The following is a 15,828-nucleotide window of genomic DNA, read 5'->3' on the forward strand; positions in this document are numbered from 1 at the left end:
CATATCTGAGACAGATATGATTGTCAGCAATAAAATGGCAAATATTTTCAACTGCATGTGCTTGCAGGTAAGGCCAATGATTAGCACTTGTATCTTGCAGGAATAGTTTTTCTTCTCATAGCAACACAGAATTTTCCAGTGGACTTTACCTGGTAGGTCACGAAATCCTCAGCAGTCGTGTGGAATGTTAAATCTCCAGAACTATATTGTTTCATACAGACTGGTTCTGAAACTTTAGTCTTGTTTTCTAGGTATAAACACTTCTGATAATAAGAGAAATATGAACAGCAGTGTATGATCCCAAACAACAATTTATACTGAATTAAAACATTAGCTTCACCCCTTAGACACAAGACACAATTTATTGTCTTATCATATAATTAGAACAACAGAGCATGCAATTTGTTTATGCACCACTGACCTCTAAAGAGCTCATTGATATTGTGGATCCAGTTTCACTTCTTGATAATCCTGCATTGTCATCCAGCTCTGAGGCAATGAAATTCTTCACTGCTGTGCGGGGCTCAAATGGCAAATTCTGCATATGTTCTTGGGTGGGAAGATGCTGGTCTAAATTGATATTAAATTGGTCCATTACAGAGGGATTCATATTGAACTCTGGATTAACTTTGTAGTGCAATAGCCTTTCATGAGGCAAGGTATCCATGCCTATATTCATTTTGCTCTCATCTTTCAGTGATGGCTGGGTATTTACTGAGCCCCGGGGCATGACTATATAATCGCTTTCTATCATCCGTTCTTGAGGATGGACTATGTCCATATCTGCACCTCTCAAATTATCATCAGTGCATAAATACACAGTCCTCCGCAACTCACTGTTGTCTTTTTTCAAGCACTGATTGGCCAGTTCACTCATACTCATAGGCATGTGGAGCCCTGTTGGTTGCTGGATGATGACTTTGGAGATGATGTTTCCAGGCAAGGTTGAATAGCTCATTCCTTCAGGGTTTGGTCCCTTTTCCTCCTCTTCATCATTCAGTGAAATTCTAGAAAGTGTTCCTGTTATAGTAGCTGCTCTGCAAGGTCCAATGTCTTTATGCAGAACTGTGGGTCAGAGGAAAGAATTCTTACAACATGAAACCATGTCTACCTAACGCTACTTGAGGCTTTATCTAGCAGTGCTTCCTTTACGAGTGCGTCTTCTTAAATCTTTTTCTATCCAATTAAAAACTCTCATTTTATAAATAATTTTTGGAAAGTGCTTGTGACTTTTTTTGTTGCTGTTTTTGTTCTGTTTTGTTTTTTTAAATCAGCATCTCTTAATCTGCTGTGTACAACTGACACAGATTTCTGACTAAGCTTCAGTCATTTATATAAGTTAAAAACACTCCTTCACTTATTCCTACTGCCATATTAGGTGACTTACAGTTTAAGCAAAAGTCTGCCATGTGGAACTCATTCAGGGTTTTCCAAAAAAAATATACTATGACACCTACTGCCACTATTAACTCCACATAACCTCCCGGAAATGTCAAACAGATTGTAAGGCAGAATCATTTTGTCAATCCATTGTAATGACCTACCATAAGATTACAACTATGAGTGTGTGTTCCTGAGCTCCTAAATGTTCCTTTTCACTGGCTTTTAAAAACTCTTCTCTGTTAAATTATGTTTTAAAAAGAAGTGACGAAAGAATTACCACATTAGGAAGAAATTCCACTGGTATAAGAAAGAATATTTTGCTGCATCTGAAAAGGTTATAAAGGACATAAACATGTTTTATAGAAGAGTCATAACCCACTTTTACTGGGCTTATTCCAGCTAGGTGCAAGGATTTTCTGGTCCTGGTTGAAAATATTTTAATTCACACCAGTGCTAGTTTGCACAATAAAATCCTGCTCACGGGTTGAGACAGAAGGACAACTTGAAGTATCTCAGGTATTACATTTACATCCCTTCCAGCTGCCTAAGGGCTCTGATGACCCAGATCCCCCAGTGCCTGTCAGTTCACTGCCTTTTTCCATAGCAAGCAGCTTATAAGGCACCCCACTCTCCTACATCACAGTAATTCTCATTTGTCCATTATGAAAAAAACAATTTGCTTCTAAACAACGGTGCACAAATACTCGAATTCAGTGGCTGCTTCATTGTTTCCAGTGACACTTGTTAAGACATTTCAAACAGTGACCTATCCCAAAGTTTTTCATTAAAAGAAAGTGAGTTTAAATGCTTATCTAGTAAAGCCTGCTCATAACTGCATTCAAAGTCCATCTCCTTAAGGATGCCTCTGACAAGGCTCCCCATACTGCAGCGCTATGTTATCAAAGGTAAGAAGTAGGAGCTGTGTGGATATTGATTTTTGTCTGCACTGGATGGTGACAGACATGCATATGTGTTACAATGTACTATCCTATTCCCTTCAAAATACGTGTGCATATTAAAACTGATCTATAGGGAAAAGCTAATATCATATTGCAAGAAACTCGGTAGTTTTTTAAAGGTGGGTGACTGGAAATGCAGACTTTACCTTCATGAGATCAGCTTTCTTGGCTCCCCATACAGCCAGCAAAGAGGAAGAGTGTTCCCCAGGTGGGTGATGCAGAACTGCTAAGTCAGGCTTCTGCCCTGACTCACCCTGTGAAAAAGACACCCTCTCTCTCTTTCTCTCTCCATTCACTGAAAACTGAGGGTGTCAGGACTGCTGCTCTAGGAAGAACTGTCCTTTGGGAATATCTCCTAGATTTAAAAAGTTCTGTAGGGTTTACATGGTCATTTATTTCACACTGTACTTTATTTAACCAAGGTTGGCAAATAAATTCCTGAAAATGTGTTGTTTTTAATATGTGGAAACAAACATAGCTGACTAATTAAAGATCATACCACTGAAATATCTTTAAAAAAAACCAAGTTGAGGAATAAAATTTAATTTCCTTTAACTATTGTGGATATCACTCAGAGTCCTAACAAACCCTCTTTAAAATGAACACAAATTGATGCATTCTTCATATACATAGCTGTTAAGATACCCTATTTTTTGTTTTGTTATAGCAAAATGATTGTATCACATTTGCTTGTATAACAGGGCAAGGAAAGTTTAATATGTTAAGAGAGGTCTTCTTTCCAAAACTATTTGCTTTCCAATAGACAATCACACTTTTCGTTACTTTTCAACTGCTGAATTCTAGTTAAAGGCTTTTGTAAGAATATGAAATAAATGTATTCATCCAGTGACATCACTTTTCACTTTTTCTTTTTGATTGCATTTATAAATATTTTCTCTAAGTGGTTAAACCCTGATTTTTTCTGGTTTTCACTTCATAAGAAACTATTACAAGACTTCTTTTTATTGGCTAAATATTCTCTCAATGTTCTTACCTGACCGACAAGCAATGTCCACGTCCTTCTCAAAATCAGTCTGTAATGAGAAACAATGAAACAGAAAAAACATTATTAATTAAAAAATAAACCACAATACATTTTTGGCAACTAGCGCTTCCAGAATGTCCTACTTACAGGGTCACAGTCTCTTAAAAGTGGTTTCTTGTTGCTGAGAAGGTGAAGTGTATTGTTTTACAACAGCAGAGCTTTACAAAGTTTCCTAAAGTATAACTGGGTGGTTTTCAAAGTATGCTGCCTGACCAGAAAAAATAAAATAAAATAGGTGCAAGTAGAATATATAATTTTAATAAAATGATACAGTGTGTAGTTTTTAATGTATATGGAAGAATAACTTCTACATCTCATCTAAGGATCTTCTTTAAGAAAGCTTTTCATAGTAATTTTATGAACAGAACTATGAAAAATAACCTGCATACATATTACTGTGATTAAGTGTAACCCAATTAGTCCACCCTGTTTGTAACATCATTAATCTGTTATGATGTGCTTATTTGTAATAAAACATTCTGTCATTCCTTACTACTTATGTAATCACATAAAATTTTTTAGTTGTAACAGAACAACTATTATTTATTTCATTGCGCAAAAATTAATTGTAAGAACTTAGAATGGATTTTAAAAGTTAGAAATCAAAGCACACTTTTCCCAATTAAACAAAACTATTTATTCTATTAGAGAATTCAATTAATTTTTGTTTTATTTCCACAAGAAGTTTATTACATGCAAAACGTTCAGTAAAACAGATCTCTTTCTTGCTTGTGGAGTCCAAACATTAAATTATTTTTTGAGTCATAATTTTTGAAAGGTATCTACTTGATGAGTCTTGCATTTTTGCTGAGCCTTGCATATTTTTAGGGCCTGATTCTGTCCCCATTATAGTCAATGACAAACTGTTGTTGAAAGTGAAGAGACCAATATGTTGTCTTAATATACTACCTAACAATATTAGTAAATCCAAATTGACACACTGAGTCATTCACTATCTTCTTAATTCAAGACACTAAGTAGATTCCCCCTGTAGAACCTCTAGCGCTTTCTCTGACTTAGTTTGAAAAGAACATTTTTCAAGGCCTCATGAAAGGAAGACTCCCAAATGCATCAGCACTCTTTACATCAACAGTAGAAAAAGTCACGATATATTATTAGATTATTTTCACATTTGTGTAAAACTCTTTTGTTCTAAAGAGCACTGGTGGAAGATATTAATTCACTGTGCTCCACTAAATAATCACACCAATAATTTAAAACTTGCTAAGAGATTTAAGCAAGTAGATAATGACCTAAACAGACTTATGCTTTAAAACTGTGTTAATATTTCAGCTATGCATACTTGCCACATAGAATACAGTAAGCTTTTGCTTTTGTCTAGGAACACTAAATTCATAGTCAAAGAAGAAAATAAAAGCTAACCATGATTTGAGCATGTCCATTAGGAAAAGAACTTGAAGAATCTGCATTGATTGGATCCTGGCAGTTTCTCAGTCGACATCTGAATGCATCTTGAACCTGTGAAGACAATACTTTATACCAGCTGATTCTTGTGTAGCATAATATAATGTACTCCTATTAGAGATTTAATTAAACCATATGGAATGCAATGCATGACATTTCTCTACCACACTTAATAAATAAGAAGCAATAAACATAAATGGCTATTTCTGCCATTTTTTACATTTGCTATATTTTGTGGCTGCCACAAATTCTGTCAGTCTATCACATCAAGAACACAGAATTAGATTCACCTATTACCAGAATTAGCAAGTGATGATATGGCATTCAAGCCAAATCTGTCTTAGTGATAGCATTTGGCTTTGTCTTCTCATTCATTTTGGTACAGGTCTGATAACAGGATTAATAGATACACTGTTAACCATTGCAAAATAAAATGTATCTTCTGGTTGATAAAAATAAGATTCTTGAAAGACATTTCTTAACAGAACATGGTACTCTCCTTTAAAGAATAAGTCTGTTTGAAAGATACTACTGATTCTATCATAATCTCTAATTCCACATATAGGGAATCTCATGCATATTCTCTAGGAGTAAAACTCAGATCAGAGAAATATCTTCAGCGTGAGCAAAAGAAGGACAGTGGACTCTGCACAGCAACAGATTTCTTAAAAGTAGAAAAGGAATTCCTCAGAAATTGATGTTTACTTATATGATCCATAAAGTAAATTTGAAGACTTGTCCCTAAAATACAAAATATTTGAGGAATTATCTTGTCATGGGATGGGCTATTTTTACTTCCATTTTGGGTGGAACATACATCTAAAGAAATACTGTTATGCAACACTTCTGTCAGAAAGATGTGTTTCAACAGAGAGGTACATTCAAAAGGAAAATGCTGTTCCCGTTTGCTGACAGTAGAATGCAAATATGTTTTGCTGCTTTCTCAGGCGTACAACAATAAGGACAGCAAGGCAACTTTTGGAATCTAAAGTTTTACAACGTGAATGTTGTTTGCAGAAACACAAGTGTCCATATTAGATATGTATAATCATATACCTGATAGCAAGAATGACTTGGAAAACAGGAACTTGATTGGGTGATCATCAATCAAAACAAACTGATATAATTTCTTGTTTGAAAATGAAAGTATTCTCAATGAAATACCTATTAAAAACTACATTAATTTATTATCTGTAAAAATTTCTTGATGTCATATTCAGAATAATCAAAAGCGAGACAATTTCTTGTACTCATGGACATTTTGTGAAGAGCAGAAGAGGATAAATCATTAATTGTTCATGATGAGAAACTGTCCCCTTTCAGTCCATCATGTTCTATTGCAAGTCATTTAGGAGCTATCACAAAAGGGAAAATGAAGTAGAAAAAAAATAATTTTGTAATTATGAAGCATTATTTTAAAGTGTTCAACCATTAAATGAGTAAGAGTGCTCTGCAGTCTTGATAAGTGACTGTTGCAGGTGGAGAAAGCTAAATATAGAGCAGAAAGAAGAGTGAAGCAAGGTGGGAAGGTTTGGATTAATTTAAAAACACCAAGATTTACCACATGTGGTAATTTAAAGTGTGCTGTATTGAGACTCAGATTTTGATTTTAGGCACTACACTTGCCTTGGTTTTCCGTGTGTTTGATGTTAATTTAATTTGGCATCTCCTAGTTGCTGCAAATTTAATCCAAGTCTTCTCTCACTTTATCAATGCTGAAGTTAGGTCACACTTCAGAGTTTTATGCACTTGGATAAGCACTGGTACAGTGAATTGACAAAAAATAAAATAAAAATTCCCTCCAAAGCATCCCCAGCTGTGCTGAATCTGATCTCAAGGCTTATGATGTTTGACTCCAAAGCATTTTTACTTCAGGACATACTGTTTGATCTCACTCTGTGCAGTGGGTCTCCTCATTTTTGGGACACTATGTTCATAAAGCTTTCCCAGTTCTGATAGCTCCAGAGATCTCAAAAATTTCACATCCTTCTTTCACTATCTTCTGTATTTAAGCAGTGAATCTTAATTTTAGGATCCTCTTAAATACGCATGCATTTCTGAAGTGCAAGCAGCATACGATTTGAACATGTTAACAGAATGTCAAATGTAGCCGTATTCATCATATTGACATATGTTGCAATTTCTAGGTGTCCTCGCCCAAGTCAGAAACAAAATGGTTGAACTTTCTAAATACCAGCTTAGTTTTCTCAAACTGATTCTTCAAAATTGTTGTTTGAGTATGTAAAGGCTGTGCTGTCTTTACATTTTATACATTTTACTTTGAAACATAACCTTGTTTTCCCTCCCTTCCTTTTAGCATCAAGATACAAGACTTTCTTAGAGCCAGGCAGAGCAGGAGAGACAGATGTGATGAACGTGCAGATACCAGGGAAGTGGTTTCCTTAGCAACAGTAACCAGCTCCAAGCTTTTATAACTTACCCTCGCCCTACTCATGTACTTTTTATTTTTCTCCTGCAATATAGAAATGTGGGCTCTAGACACCAACGATGCATTTAATCCAAATGCTCTCTACTCTGCAGAGCACAGCTAAAGAAGAAAATACACATGGATTCCTCCCATCACCAGAATTAAAAGGAGTTACTGAGTGTGATTCAAATCAGCTTTACAGCATCTTGTGTTCAAGCAGATCAGGTAAACTATTTTGCTCAGATGGAAGAGCTTCGAGGCTAACCTCTTGTAGTGGGTTTCTGTGGCTGGGTTTCAGTAGCAGGGGTGGGGAAGCTACAGGGGGGGCTTCTGTTAGAAGCTGCTAGAAGCTTCCCCTGTCCTGTGGAGCCAATGCCAGCCCACTCCAGGACAGACTTCCTGCCACTGGCCAAGGCTGAGACAATTAGGAGTAATAGTAACGCTCCTGTGATAACATATTTAAGAACAAAAGATTGTTGCGCAGAAGAAATTCCAGCCAGGGAAGAGGAGAGTGAGAACATGGGAATAACAACATAGACACCAAGGTCAGTGCAGAAGGAGGGGCAGGAGATGCTCCAGGTGCTGGAGCTGTGGCCCCTGCAGCCCATGGTGCAGACCGTGGTGGAGCAGCTGTGCCCCTGCAGCCCATGGAGGACCATCGGGGTGCAGAGACCCACCTGCAGCCCATGGAGGAGCCCATGCTGGAGCAGTGGATGCATGAAGGAGGCTGTGACCCCGTGGGAGGCCCAGGATGGAGTGGGGTCCTGCTGGAGACCTGCGGCCCATGGAGAGGGAAGCCCACGCTGGAGCAGGTTTTTCCGGGTAGGACTTGTGGCCCCTGTGGGGGACTCATGCTGGTACAGCTCATCCGTGAAGGACTGCACCCCATGGGCCAGCAGTTTGGGAAGAACTGCTGCCCGAGGGATAGACTCACGCTGGAGAGTCCATCAAGGACTGTCTCCTGTGGGAGGGACCCCACAGGAGCAGGGGAAGGACTCCTCTCTCTGAGCAGCGGCAGAAACCACAACTGACTGTAACCCCCATTCCCATCTCCCTGCACTGCTGGGGGGGAGGAGGGAGAACATGGAAGGAAGAGGTGGGGGAAAGGTGTTTTTAAGACTGTTTTATTTCTCACTCTTTGGCTCTTATCCTGTTAGTAATAAATATGTTATCCCCACTTTGAGTCTTGTTTTGCCTGTGAAGGTAATCAGTCACTGACCTCTCCCAGTTCTTATCTCCACTCATTAATTATTAGCTGTTTTTCTTTCTCTCTCCTCTGTCCAGTTGTAGAGGGAGAGTGAGAGAGTGGCTTTAGTGGGTACCTGGTATCTGGCCAGAGTCAACACACTACACCTCTCCTATCATTCTCTTTTCTGTTAACACACACATCACCATCTTCCAGTGCCCAACAAGACGTGTAAACAGCAAGGTGAGGATAGAAAAACAGTCCTAAACTCTCTGGGCTAAGAAGACAACATAAAGCAATAATACCTAACCCTATTTTGCATTTTTTCTTCCAAAATTTCCAAATGGTCTATAAGAGGTCTTACACTTAAAAAGTATTATATTTATTTGACAAGTTAGGAAACAGAAGTATAGAAAGATTTAATTTCTTTCCAAAAGACACTGAATTGATGGTGGACAGAAATAGACAACACATCACATAGTACCGACTAAGACAAACACTTAGTTGGCTTCCTAATGCAGCCCTGTCACACAAGATCTTCAATACAGAGTACTAGAGGAAGTAACAAATGTTTCCATCATTTATGCTTACATCAATATAACCAAGAGGAAAAATGGGGATTTTATATATAATTGTAGAACTCTGTCTTTTTTTTTAATGTAATGACGATAAAGGCATACTAAAGCAGGGCTGTCCTCTTTGTTTCAATTTTATGGGGGTATATTCCACCCCATTTTTTTTTTCCTGACAGTCAGAATTATTGTTTTGCCTCTGCCGGCACGCTATAAATATTAGATCAATCCTGTAGGCTATAACTGAGAAAGCTTTGTAGCTTTCATCAAGAGTGACAAATATGTTGGCAAGATTTCCCTGACAGGCACTGGCAGAGCTAAATGCTTTTGCAGACAACCAAAAGTAACAGACTATTCTTTCAGCTGGAAGGTAACCTGGGCAGTGCAAAGACAGCATTCCACACTCTGCATGATGGCCACTGTCTTGACCTAAGGGTCTCTGGAGCTAGAAAGACAGACTCTCTAGAGCCAGATTGAAACATAGCTTACAGGAGTTACAACTCTTTCTGTGTAGTAGCTTGTTGCAGTAAACAGTTATGTCTTTGCTGCTGCAATTTGAACCAAGTAAGTGCAGATTTGAAACAAAAATTGTTTCAAGTGCATCAACTTTTACTCCTCTTCTTGAAGACATTTCTATTACTTTACTTTTCCCGTATGAAAAATATTACTTTGCAATTTCAATCTGGAGGACTAAAGAAGATTCATTGTGTTCTGTCAAATAAGATGTCAATCAGCAATATGCTTAGGTTTCTTTGTCTTCTACCACCATCACTATTATTAGCTTGACTGGAGATAGTCTATTGATTAGCAAATAAGTTGTCTCTGTACATTTACTGCTCCCTAAGTTGGCAGGACTGAAGAAAAACTCCTCCTCCTTTTTGACAAGGGAGAACCCAATCAAACCTTAGTGTTTTTCGGACCTCACTGGGAAATCTTCTCATCAAGTAATTTTTTTTAAATACCGTGTAGATAGATTATTTACCTGTTTTATGAATGCTTTTCTTCTAGAATCTCAGTGTTAAAACCAGGATGAATAACTGCTGAGACTGACTTGCTGGAACAACTGCTCTAAGAAGTTAAAGGGAGTAATAATTCTTTGCAGTTAGATTTTATATATCTCTATATCGATCTCTCTCTCTCTATATATATATATATAAATCTGTGATTTGCTAAAAAAACAGTAAATAAAATAAACCATAACTACTGATAGCCTACACATAAACAATGAAGATTCTAAATTCCTGTATGAACATATTTATAATCAGATATTTTTGCATATTGCTTGCACTAGAAACAGTGAGTTAAAATTGGTTCCAGTCAAGGTATCCTATGCCTTTGAAAATTGAGTTTACTTATAGAAAAGACTAATTCCACCTCTATCACCACAGTCCTCCCTGCATGTATGGTCAGACAAGAATGTTTCTATAAGCACTTCAGCACTGTCAAAACATTACCTGGGAATGAAGCATTGCAGCAAAGAGCTGTCATTAGAGTAAGAAACCAGTCTTTAATTCAAGGCTTAGGGAATTGTTGGAAGATGTCTGTTGATTTTCATCTTTCATCATTAGTCAAAATACATTTTTTTCCAAATAATCTTCTGCATTACTGGACTGGTGCAGGTTTCAATGTCTGACTTTTAAATTTTTTTATTTTATATTTTATACAGTGCTGTGCTATGTTACAGTTAGAACTTCTCATGAATTTTTGTCTGTTTTTTGACAAAATGAATGACATCAAAATCAAAGGCTGTGTTGCTGTCTCTCTGAATCCTTACAAAGGACACGAGGAAATGGAATTAAGACACAAGGAAATTGAATTAGAACATGAGGAAGTAGAATGAACAGGGGAATTCAGATTGGACACTAGAAAAACGTTCTTCACTCTGAGGGTGGTCAGTCACTGGAACATACTTCCCAGAGGAGTGGTCATGGGACCAACCCTGTCAGTGTTCAAGGAGTGTCTGGACAACACTCTTAGTCACATGGTTTAATTTCAGGAAGTTTTGCAAGGAGCAGAGAGTTGGACTCGATGATCCTTATACGTCCGTTCCAACCTGAGATATTCTATGACTCTGTGAAACATAATGCTGTCATACTGCTTTGGTTTAGAATGTTTCACATGCAACCTGGAACTAAATATATATATTTTTAAACACAAATTGTTCCCTAGGACAGTAAGTGGGAGGTAGTATGCACTTTCTAAGCTAATTAATAAATCCCAATGGATACACAAATTTCATAGACAGCAAAACCAGTACGAAACCACTATTCTTTCTACTGAAAATAGATGCAGTGTCTTGCCATTTTACTAAAAGAATATGTGAAATGATGACTTTCAGATTTACAGATGATACCACCCTCTTTCACAGATGTAATCTTATGGGGAAAGAAAATGCTGAAGAAAATAAGGGTATTGCAAGACAGTTCTAGACAAAATAGATTTGTCTTGAGTATTATCTTATTCTGCACATATTTTTATCCTGAACAAAAAGGGAAGTCAAAAGAAGAAAAAAAGAAAATGTATTAAAGGAGTAAGCCCTTTCCAACAGGAAAGCTGATAAACTAAGAAATACAAACGTTCATTGCCTTTCACAGCATGACTAAAGGTGAAGGAATCAGTACAATGTAAGGTGTCAATTTCTGCAAGTTATTGATTTTTTTCTTTAAAAATTGAAAACTTAAATCTTTGATAAGATAATCACCTATGCACTCTGGGCAGGATAGAGATATAAAGCTCATGGAAAGTGGTGCAGTACTGAAAGACTTGAATAAATTATGTTATTCATAAATATTTTTATTAATATACTAAATTTCAGTGTTTAAAGGGTGTCAGTGGCGGAAAGGGAAACCACTGTGTGAGATTCCTCACTTGGAGTTGACAATAAACCCTTTTTGAAACATCTTTCTGGTTGTTTTAGTCCTGAGGTGCTTTCAAATAACTCGTCAGTCACAGGGAACCATGCTGGACAGTATAATTTAGTTTACTGGTGTGGTAAATATCCCGAAGCTGATAAATGACTAGCCCACAGATATGATAGTGGACCAAGATACTACTCTCCAGTCCAGCTCCACCTGCTCATTTTTGATAGACAGCCCCATTACTACAGATCTGCCAACAAAGCTGCTATGCTACTACTCTCAAATCCATCTTAATAAAAATGTGGGGTTAGTTAGCAGGTTAGATAGGTTAGAGAAGCTGTCACCAGAGCCAGATTAAAGAGCACTTGTGTAGGAGTTCTGCCCTCAGATTTCAGTGGTGATGAATCCTGAGGTAGGTGGCACTGAGTTGTGAAGGGCAAACCAGGGTACTGGCTTGTCCTCACTGTTCTCAAAGCACTCATCTGTCTTCATCCTTGCTGTTCCCATAACTTTAGTATGTACCTGAGTTTGTAGAATGGTATATCTTCATGAATATAACATATCATCTTCTTGTAGCCTCTTTCAGGGACAGTATAAACAGAAATGATTTTGTATTTGAATCTGTTTTACAGAGTGTAAAAATCCATAGCTTTTTGTCTTCAGAAAGGCATTCGCATTCACATTTCCCTATACTCACAATATTGGGGAAGCCTAACACTTGAAAATAAACTGTACTTGGGATAGATCAAAAGACACCTTGAATTAAGTTGGTACAGTTTTATACTGACATTTTGCACTTGGCATTAACTGATCTTCCCCTCTCTCTTTCACTCATTCCTATACATCTCACCATAAAATACCTTAGTCTTTCCATGGAATATATTTCCACAGAGTAAGCTCTATATAACATTAAAGAGAGTTGAGAGACTAACAGGAGCATAGTCCTTTAGAAAAACCGGGAAGCCATTCCTCACCTCCCTTCGGAGAATACAATGGACCATGACAATAACAAAGCCTTGTAACGAATCAAATACTGCAAAAAGTATCTGAAATAATATTGATCTTTTGTCTGTCATGGCCAGAACTGCAGACATCCAAGTCAGGGCTAGAAGTGGCAACACCACACAGGAACTCCAAAGGGATGCCCTATTGAAAAAGAGGAGAAAAGTAGCGTTGTAATATTGTAAAAAATTAATGAAAGCTCACTATTAATATAAAACATATTTAAGGATTTTTTAAATCAATTTAACTTGAAAATCACAGACAAGAATGTAACATTCATACTTTATGTTCTATAGAATATCCTGTATTCGGTTAACAAACACAGTTGCAATTTCTTTATTTTTTGTTAAAAAGTATTTAAATGTGCTTAGCACTATATACAGTGTTATAAAACACAGTTTTCATCATCAAACTATTGTCTCACATGCACTGTAAAAGATTTGTAACAAGAAGATGTAAATGATCAGGACTAACATGGCATTACTGGCGGTGGTGGCTGACAAAGCTGTTGTTGAAACTACTCCACACTTGGCACATTTGAGCGTCAAACCGCTATGAGGCTCACTCATCTGACTGCAAACAAACAGAACACCCACAAAAAGAACAAAATATTGAATTGTCACCAAAAAAACGTTGCTACTGAAATTTAGCTTTTAAATATGACGTAATGCAGAAAAAGTAAGTAGGTTTATTCAGAATGAATGCTCTATGTTGTTGCAAAACTGTACTTTGTACTTTACATTATTGTTAGCTTTAAATGTTAATGCTATGGGGCTTCATTTCATGCAAACTCTATTTCTTCCATTTAAGCTAAAAAAGGCCCCAAATATCCAGTACTGCTCAGTACACTGAAGTAAACACAAGCACGTGCTAGGGTAGACACACAAAGTGAAATCCCTTTATTCAGACCTGCTAAAAGACTGTTGCATCCAAACTTGCTTGAGAAAGAGTATAAGACACATAAAAAAGGAGCGCAAAGTATGAACCATTACAGAGCATTAGTAGGTAAAGAAAACTGCAAAATTTATTCAAGCTTCAAATCAGTATGGGTGCACTCTATAGTCAGATTTATACTAGTAACCTGCATAGCCCACTAATATCTGGAGTGGTTTTATTCATGCCATATGAAGGTCTGAATACAGGGCTTGAAATGTATGGAATTTGATGAAGTAAATATCAGTTGGTACTATAAAAAAGTGTGACCTGTTCCGCTTCTTAATAAAACACAGTACACAAGCATTAAGCTCAAAGCATTTTGTACGGACAATTGTACCTTGGCACCTGTCAGAAGAGTTAAAGGGCAAAACCAAGAATTTAAGTTTTCTTTTTCATATAGCATGTATTCAATGTCCTGACACAACTAAATAAAGAGTTTTGCTATTCCTTCTCTTTCTGGTATCAGAACCAGGAATAACCATAACTGACAGATGCAACAGGAAGGGTGCTTTACCTATTCCCATCTGGAAAGTGATCAACATGGTGAAGATAGGTAACCCTTCATTTTGTTTCCCAGTTATTTCAACCAACAGAACTGCTTGTTATTGCCAAACCCAGCATTCCAAGACTTTTAACATACTGCCCAAAACAACACTGAACTCTGATGTGTTCCATTTTGATAAACAAAATGAAGAATTTCCATTAAAAAGTGCAGTATATTTCCCATAAAGATGCAGTTTCTTCCGTACAAAACCAGTGTGAACTCTGATCTTTTATAAGATGATTGTGGGGTGTGAAAATAACACAGTGAATCCACATCCATTTACAACAATTAAAGATATACATTAAAGAATGAACTAGAAAAATGCCTCAGGTAAGCATAAACTAAGCTTGGGAAATTACCTTTTGTCTTTGCCTGGCAATACTTCAACATTATCAAACTGGATTATTCTTTTTACCTCTAAAAAACAGCTTTGAATCTTGCAAATAGTAATAGAATTTCATATGTATATAACCCAAATACAAATTTTCTGGCTGGACCTATAGATATGCTACCTCAGGAAAATGATTGAGAACTTGACTTAGATCCATCACCATTTTTTTTCCCCCATGTGTTTATTCTCCATATGCTTATTAAGATGGTAAAAGACATATGGAGTTAGTGTATTTTCCCCATTCACTTGCTTTAAATCCTACACCTGAACTTTTGACAAATATAAGCCCAATGTTTGCCAGAAAGGATGAAGTTGCCTTTCTGAGCATGGCTGGCAAGAGATACTTGAGAAAGCAGTGACAATCATTTTTTTAGTGGAGGTCAAAGGCTGAACCAATTTCCATGTTCCAAAGAATAATTCAAGAGATATCATCTGCCAAGCAGTATCAAGGAATGCTGTTGCCAAACCACCATCTCATACTATCATGCAAGTTAAGATTGTTTCTCATTATGGTATCTACATGTTCTCCCAGAATAACTGGATTATTTGTGACAGAATAATCTCTACTTCTTTATCCATTTATTTTAAAATTAAATTATTTTTAAGTAAAATATTTCTTTACTAAGTTGCACGACTAGCAAGTAAGTTATTTGTTTCATCAGGAAAGTAAAGTATAAGCAAATAGATTTCTATGGCCTACAATTGAGTAGCTGGAAAAAATACAGCTAAATCTAAGTTCAAATATCTGTTTAAAATGTACAAAGCCAAACCTTTGGCTGCTCCAGCTCCTTATATCACTGGAATTAGAACGTATGTGAATTTGAATTGGTGATTATTAAGTCATTGCTACTTTTGAAATAATTTGGGTAGTTTTGTAATATTATAGATTTCACTAGTGTTATTACAGAGTTAGGAATGCTGATGGAACAACACAGACAAAAAAGTAAGGTTAAGAAATTACTACTTTCTAATGAAAAAGTAGGAAAATGGAAGAAATAAAATTAAAACTTTTGGTACATGTTTGTTAGACAATGGTGAAAGAACTGAAAACCAGAAAGACTTAACTGAATTAATATTAAATAGAAATCACACCAGGTGA

General features: G+C 36.7%; 1 protein-coding gene across 1 annotated transcript in view; it reads right to left on the bottom strand.

Annotated features, from left to right (window-relative positions):
- The window catches only part of ADGRB3 (adhesion G protein-coupled receptor B3), a 464,549-nt gene that overhangs the window by 21,288 nt on the left and 427,433 nt on the right, over window positions 1–15,828 (bottom strand). The window contains 5 exon segments of the mRNA XM_032681525.1: window positions 422–1,065; window positions 3,337–3,376; window positions 4,771–4,866; window positions 12,831–13,002; window positions 13,333–13,431. Coding sequence (XP_032537416.1) covers window positions 422–1,065; window positions 3,337–3,376; window positions 4,771–4,866; window positions 12,831–13,002; window positions 13,333–13,431 — 1,051 coding nt within the window.

Source organism: Chiroxiphia lanceolata, chromosome 3 (assembly GCF_009829145.1).
Source record: "Chiroxiphia lanceolata isolate bChiLan1 chromosome 3, bChiLan1.pri, whole genome shotgun sequence".
NCBI lineage: Eukaryota > Metazoa > Chordata > Aves > Passeriformes > Pipridae > Chiroxiphia > Chiroxiphia lanceolata.